Here is an 8,139-nt window from a genome sequence, read left to right on the forward strand (position 1 = left end):
ACACCACCCACCTTGGTGTCATCTGCAAATTTCACCAGTTTACTGTATATATTAGTGTCTATATCATTTATGTAAATTAGGAACAAAAGGGGTCCTAAAATTGAACCCTGCGGTACCCCACTATGAACGCAGGCCCACTGTGACATTGAGCCTCTTATAACTACTCGCTGCTTCCTATCCGTTAACCAGTTATCAATCCAGGTCGCTACAGTTCCTAAAATACCTGTCGCTTTGAGTTTAAGTGAGAGCCTCTTGTGGGGAACAACATCAAAAGCCTTTTGGAAATCTAAGTAGATGACATCATAGGCCTTCTTATCATCAACTTCCTGAGTAGCTTCCTCAAAAAACTCCAACAGATTTGTTAAACAGGATCTACCTCTCCTAAATCCATGCTGGCTATCCCTCAAAATGTTATTTGAGTCCAGGTAATCTACCATTTTCTCTTTGATTATAGCCTCCATAACTTTACCAGTTATACAAGTTAGACTGATTGGCCTATAGTTTGACAAATCAGAAGGTACCACTAGCCAGCAGTGCCAGGTGCCCAGGAGTTCTTCCGGTAAATGAGGGTCATCCCACTCCCTCCTCTTGTCCCAAAATCTCTGGACTAGGACCTTAGCACGGGTGGTGAAAGGAACAATGTAACCAATAGGATCATACTGGCTGGCTAAGGTTCTATAAATGCTCCTCATCATAGTCACGGCACTATCAGTGCGGCGGTACTTGAAGGACAAGGTGTCACTCTGGCAATGCCACTGTAGGCCAAGCGTAGACTCTTGGCCCTCAGTTTGACCCTGACTGATCCAGAGGTCACTGCCGGTCAATCTGGCCTCAGTTGGGAGATGGCTAACTACTGAGGTAACATTACTTGCCTACTGCCTAAGGTCAAAACCACCGGTGGCCAGGAGATTTCTGAGGTTCTCCACCACTTCCCTGGCCTCGTCTTCTGATGGGAGACTGTGTAGACAATTATCTACGTAGAAAGATTTCTCCACAATCTGTCCTATGGCTACATTAGGAAGGCTGTGATTGCGAGCATGCTTCTCCAATGCATATACTGCGCAGCATGGGCTACAAGTCGTTCCGAAGGGCAGAACCTGCCACTCATACACCTGAGGTGGCTCCTCTCTCTAGAGATCCCACCACAAGAAACAGAGTAGGGGCCTATCCTCTGGTAACAATCGCACTTGGTGAAACATTGCCCGGATGTCACTAGAGATGGCCACTCTGTGCTCTCTGAACTGGAGGTGTACTGCAAGGAGGGAGGGGCCTAGAGTGGGTCCTGGTAGTAGGAGTGTGTTTAGGTTATCACCTTCATACTGGAATGAGCAGTTGAAGACCACCCTGTTCTTTCCGTTGTGCTGCACTAAGTGGTGGGGGATGAACCATGACTCTGGAGAATTTTCAACCTCTGCAGGGCTCACCTGAACAATGTATCCAGACTCTTCCAGTCTCCATCTCACTCTGGTAGGCTTCTGCACTAGCAGGATCTTTTGCTAACCTCCGTTCGATGCCTTTAAGTAGTGGTAGGGTGGCCTCTTTGGGTGCATACAGGGTTTTCATGTTCTTGACTCTCAGAAGGGTTGTAGCATAACGGGAGATTCCATCTACATAGAGACGCATCGTTTTGGCTTCCAGGGTGGTGACTGCTTCACAATCCTGTTTGGATCGGGTTATCTCTTTAGCATTATGGAATGGAAGGACATCCATCTGCCAGAGTCTCTCAACATCTCTGCGTAGCTCTTCAGAAGGTGATGAAACAGTTGTGAGGTGGCAACTCTGGGCTGCACTTCGGGACATCACTCCTCCAGTAGGACCTTGCAGTGTCCAGCCTAAACGAGTTCTAACTGCAACAGGACATCCCGGAGGTCCTAGACGTACAGGCTCCGTAGGTGTAATCAAGTGGGGGAAGTGTGAACCTATAAGGAGGACTGGGTGCACAGTACCTAGCGAAAGGCCCTGTAGATGCTGGTACCTATGCTGGAGAGTACGAGTGGGCTGTACATGTTCTGCTAGACCCAGCATTTTGGCTGTGAAGGCACCCTCTATCCAAAACATCTTACTAGGCCGTGATGCTGGTGTGATGGAGAATGACACAGTAGCTCCACGTATGGTCTTGACATCTCTCTGTACTGTGTGTAGACTCAGGTCCTCAGGTACTCCTTCTATATTTAGCTGACGAGCCGCACTATGAAGTAGAATGATCCTTTCTGACCCATCATCTAGTATAGCGTAAGCTTCCATGCTACAGTCTCCAGCCCTCAGCACCACCTTAACCATTTTAAGCAGAACCTTCCGTCTTTCTCCAGGTGTATCAACGCGGTGTGGTTCACAGACGGTGCTTGTCAGACAGGAACTCACCTTTAGGTCTACATCTTGCTGACTGTGTCTCTCTTGTGACCTATCTTTGCTGGGTGACTTGACATTCAACTTGTGGAGAATGTGTAGGTATCTGCGGTTACATACCTTACAAGATGACCTCAGGGTGCACTTTGCTACGTAGTGTCTGCGGGCACAATGCCAGCAACGATGGTTGCTCCTTATCCAGTTTTCCTTTGCTTCTTTTATGAGCTGTCTGAAGTCGCCACAGTGGTCCAGGTAGTGACCAGAGGTGTCACAGAAGGGGCAGTAGGCCTTGGGACTCTTCTCAGTCATTGTGTACTTGCCTTCGGCCATCTTCTCTGTTCCGAGAAGGAGAGAGGTAGCCTTCGCCGATGAACATTTGTCCTTCATCGATGGTCTTTTGCTTGTCTCGGAGCCTCTTTGCTGTGTTGGCCTCACTGCATCTTCATGAACCTGCATCTCAAACTCCAGCCAGTCTGCAAGGTCAACTAGTGTTGGTATTGGTACTTTCAGAGGGTGTACGCTTCTTCTAAAGTTGCTTCGCAGGTCGTGTGGGAGTTTGCTGAGCAGCCTCGAAACATGTGATCCACATTGCAGCTGTATGTTCCCCTTTCTACCCAACTGTTCCAGCATGCTGACTAGTGAGCGCACCCGAAGTGCAAACATCCAAAAGGCCCTCACATCTCCACTCTCTATGTTCTGTCCGTCCATGAGCTCTGCTATTCTCACTAAAGCCAGTTGATGAGGCTGTCCAAACTGTTTGTTTAGAGCTTCCATTTTATCCATAAAGGGACGAGGGGAGTGAGCATATGAATCGGCTATAAGCTGGGCTTCTTCGAATTTGAGGTGATCGGTGAGGACTTGAAACTTGAACCTTTCAGTGGCATCAGCAGGTAAGACATTCTCCAGAGCGGTTCTAAGGCGAGAAAATTCCCTAGGGTCAGCGTGTGTAAAGTTAGGGATAGTTGGGGGAGGTCCTCTATATGTCCTCTCTTGTTCTGCCCGGATATGGTCAGGGGAGACATCTGTTAATTGAACAGATCTGATTGGGGTTTGGTTATCACCTGGCCATGTGCTGGAAATAGCCTGAGGATCGACACTTCTGCCCAATACGTTCCTGTTGATCCTGTCCAAGTACACCCCCGTAAACCTGGGTAGGGGCGGTTGTCTATTAGCTGTGATTGGTGATGGGACCGAGCTCTGGGGTCTTAGCAGCTCTTCAACTTCTGCTGAACGATCTTGTACCGATTGCTGCATGGGTGGCATACTAGTTGAGCTCGAGCATCTGGTTCTAGGTGCAGGTGTGGGTGCAGCAGACATCTGAGCCCTTAGGCTGGTGCTGGGGTACTGTATACATTACCCCTGGGTGCTGGCACTGGGATATGAGCAGGATATGGATCTTGTCTCCCTGACCTTGGAGCTGCCAACCACACTGTGGGCATACTGGTCATAAGGTGTTCCATCCTCAGCTCCATCTCTCTAAGGGCTCTAACTAAATCTGGGAGTTGCTCAGCGTTGTGGTGTATTTCGTCAATCTGGCTCATCAGCTGATCGTGACTACGGTGCAAGTCATCCCGCTCTTGAACGTGCTCACTAGTGAAGTGAAGTGCTCACTAGTGCCATGTTGAGGATAATCCGAAGCTCGCAAAGCAGTATTATTTCCCGCAGTATCCTCATGAGGACTCCACCGATCTACCTCGGTCCAGGAGTTCTGTGACAGGCTTATAGGTGTTCTTTGTGGCACTGGGTCTTCCCTTTCAATTACAGGCTCTTCATATGGTCTGGTGGATGTAGCGCTCCTCTGTCATTCAGGTCATAGTCCTGAAGTTAATTTGGCATATGAGTATGCCTTCTTGGACAAACTACTGGCTCTTCAGTTAGACTTTCTTCTCTATCTGGAGAAAACATGAGTACGGTAGTAATTCCCTACCCGGCTCAAAGGACCAACTTCGTAGCTGAGGAAACTATATCCGATGCTCTGAGCTAGGCTGCCGGTGTTGATTGAGATGGAACCGCTGCCGATAGGAAAGTTGCGATCGCCTTAAGTAATGCATTAATTAAGCGGCGATTGTCTGCCGCTGTGCTGCCCTGCCCCTGTGGGCATGACATTGACTTCCACTCGTACATTTCTGTTAGCCCGTTGCGGAACGAAGCGGGGGAAAAAAATGAATAAGGCATACATCTCGCCCCGCCCCATCCCGCAGGCTGCAGCGAGGTGTACTTGGGCCAAACGGGGAAGGGACAGAGTGAGACAACAGGGGCTGACCCTGAGACTAATATGAGCCTGTGGCACTTGGACATATTTGTTGGAAGGGTAGTCAATGAATTAACCTACCAGCCGATTGATGAATGTCTTGCAGAATTTACATGCAGAGATACCAGAGCACTTATCAAGAGAAATAACAGAAAGAGTCTGTTCATCTCAAGTGTTTATTTATAGATTCTGATCAGAATGTGTTCTTTCTCTCTTTTTCTTTCTAGGAAAGGTTTCTGACTGGAAAAACCATTTCACTGTGGCTCAGAATGAGCAGTTTGATGAAGTCTATCAGAAAAAGATGGCAAACACCACCCTCAGGTTCAGGACAGAAATATAGCTTGCAGTGTTCGAGTAAAAGGATACTCAGGCTCATGTACCTGTGCTGTTCAAAGGGCTTCCACCAGATGGAGCCAAAGATTTCCAGAAGCAGGATCAGCCTGAATGAACATCACAGACAAGATACAAAATACTTTATTTGTCACATACATAGTTATACAAGTACAACATGTAGTGAAATGTACCCTGAACGACCCTTAGACTGTGCAAATCAAAAGCAGAATTAAGAATTAAGTCAGCAAGTTAAAAAATCATGATTGTAATAAACTAAAAGTTAAAAAAAAACTAGGAATAAAATATATACATAGTACAGAGATATATAGAAGTTGTTCTGATATAGAAAATAATCTTAAGGTTTAAACTGTACATGTGCATATGATGTTAGAACTATGTATTTAAAGTGCAGTGTGACTTGTTGCAGGTGACATACGTGTAAATATAAGCAAAGATGGATATGCAATTTACAAATTGTTAAAATAGCTGGTTGGTGACAGGTAGGAAGAGTTTACATGAGTTGTGTATATTATGGATGTAGTGGTGGCATGTTGGCATGTCTTGATTAAAAAGTCGTACAGCGTGAGGATAGAAACTCCTTCCTGAGTCTCTCTATTTTTACCATAATACTCCTAAAGTGCCTGCCTGATTTCAGCAGCTCAAACAGACAGTTACTGGCATGAGACGAGTCTCTGATGATCCTGATTGCTCTGCTCTGGCATCTCCTGGTATAAATGTCCTGCAGAGACGGTAGAGAAGATCTGGTACAGCGCTCTGCTCCTCGAATCACTATCTGTAGTCCCTTAATGTCCTATACACAGCTTTTTCCATACCAAGATGTGATGTTCTGGGTCAGGACATTGTCCACAGCACCGGAGTAAAAAGTCCTAAGAATCACTGGAGAAACCTGAAACTTCCACAGCTGTCTTAGGTGGTAAAGATGCTGCCTCGCCTTGCTAGACTGGGCTTGGACGTGTTCTGTCCATGTCAGATCCTCAGTGATGCTTACGGCCTAGATATTTGAAGCTCTCTCTCTCTCCACTGCAGTCCCATTGATGTAGAGGGGGAGAAGGAGCGCTCCTTACTCCTCCTGAAGTCCACCAGCAGCTCCTTGCCCACATGGAAAGAACCTATATGAGGATATATGCGCATATATGAAACCTATATGCAGTATATATGCATATATATGATAATATATATGCTGCATATATGGTATATATGCCACATATAGGCAAAATTGAGGTGCATATATGTGCATATACAGGCCATATAAGTCTCCTGTATTGCTTCTTTATATCCACATATAAGCCCTATATGTACATACAAGATATGTCTCCTATATAGCTCATGGCAGGATCTGGTCATTTTAGCTCATATCTCACTTTGGCAACTGTCATACATGATGCCTAGCTCATATTTTCTATTATCAAGGCAATAACTAAGAACTAACTAAAAAAAAAAAAAAAACTTATGTGCGAACACGTGAAATGGGTATCACATGTAATTGGCATGTTATGGAATTTAACTATGGCAAATAAGTGAGAGGAGATGGAAAGCTATGATGTCTACACGTTTTCCTGAAACATTTACTATGCAGTCCCATGAAACATTTACTATGCAGTTGTATTTAGAAGAACATTTCTTTTTCACGCCAACCTTCGGAGGGAGAGGGAGAAATAGAGGAAAAAGAAAAAGCAATTTAACGGCAACAGTGGCACAGATGGGAGAGTGGGTCGTCCCATGATCGGAAGGTCGGGGGTCTGAATCCTGGCTCCTGCAGGTGCAGACTGCTGTTGTGTGACAAAACACTTGCTAAATGTAAATAAAAAAATTCTACATTTTGGGCTTTTATTTATGTTGTCTAGCAGCTATGGATTTTAATAATTTTAGTAATAATAATTTAATAATAATTTAATAATAGGTGAACATATAGGTAAACATATATGTGCATATATGTACATATAATATAGGAAAACGGCCAATTTTATATATGTCACATATATTAAAAACCTATATCAAAACCTATATTAAAACATTTATGTTTATATAGGCTATTTCCGTGTGGGTTGGTCTTGCTGACATTAAGTTGGAGGCAGGTCTCCTGGCACCACGATATCAGGTTATCCACCTCCTCCTTGCAGGCTGTCTCAATGTCATTGGAGACGAAACCCAGCACCACTGTGTCATCAGCGAACTTGATGATGGAGTTGGAGCTGTGTGTGGCTACACAATCTCTAGTATAGTGTGTGTAGAGGAGAGGGCTGAGCATGCATCCTTGAGGAGCCCCTGTGTTGAGTACTCTGCTACTCAGAGACAAGCGTCACGCGAGAGTGGCGGGGCACCACGCGCAGTACCGACATTGTTGTTGAGGCGCTTCTGTTGTTCCCAACACCCCCGCCGCCGTTCTCACGGTCAATACAGTAGCGACACTTTTATTTCTCCACTTCGAGTACTGCTTATACAGATCACCATATTAAACACCAGTCCAATTGATGCTTCCAGTTATTAGCAGAATACACAGACAGCGCTGTAGACATGCAGCAGACCAGACGCATAGCACCTCAAACCCGCTTTACATTTAGATCGATACAGGGGTACGTGGTTAATGTTTATGCTATTGCTTGTGTATATAAAGCTTATTCTCATATCATCATATGGTAATGACAAACCTGCTAATCCAGCATTTGTTTTTCTGACATCCCGGGACACGCCTCCTCTTTGTCTGGTTTAGGCAATGGTGTAAAATTAGTCTTCAAACTAATTTTAAAAGTATGAGCTTATAACAGTGAGCAACATTCTCCCCTTTGTGTTAATTCCATATTAATTTGGGGATTCAGTGTATAAATGATGATGATTATAAGTATAAGTCTGCCTGTCCCTCTTGCCTCCTCCCTAATGGGCCACACTTGATGCTTGCTGCCTCATGTTAGTCTGGGTATTTAAGAATCTGTTTGTCTCGTCCTTGCTAGTCCGGTCATTGACGTCATGCCCTCGTGTTGCCTGTGCCATATATTCCCATATATAATGACTAATGGAATGGCAAGGCTGTTATACTGAAGACCTCACTTGGGCCACCTGCACTGCATCCTCTGGTAAGACGTAGATCAGGGGCATCCAAATCCAGTCCTGGGGGGCCGGAGCCCTGTTCCACCACAAATGATTCAGCTCAAGAACTGTGTAGTAATTAGCACAAGGAGTTAAATCAGGTG

General features: G+C 45.4%; 1 protein-coding gene across 3 annotated transcripts in view; it reads left to right on the forward strand.

Moving 5' to 3' along the window:
* LOC111847787 (cytosolic sulfotransferase 3-like) overlaps positions 1 to 5,511 on the forward strand; it is a 35,753-nt gene extending 30,242 nt beyond the window's left edge. For all 3 annotated transcript variants that reach the window (XM_072713149.1, XM_072713150.1, XM_072713152.1), the window contains one exon: positions 4,825 to 5,511. In XM_072713149.1, the coding sequence (XP_072569250.1) occupies positions 4,825 to 4,937 (113 nt within the window). In that variant the 3' untranslated portion in view covers positions 4,938 to 5,511. The remainder of the gene's footprint in view (positions 1 to 4,824) is intronic.
* The last annotated feature ends 2,628 nt before the right edge of the window (positions 5,512 to 8,139 follow it).

The sequence above is a fragment of the Paramormyrops kingsleyae genome, chromosome 6 (assembly GCF_048594095.1).
Source record: "Paramormyrops kingsleyae isolate MSU_618 chromosome 6, PKINGS_0.4, whole genome shotgun sequence".
NCBI lineage: Eukaryota > Metazoa > Chordata > Actinopteri > Osteoglossiformes > Mormyridae > Paramormyrops > Paramormyrops kingsleyae.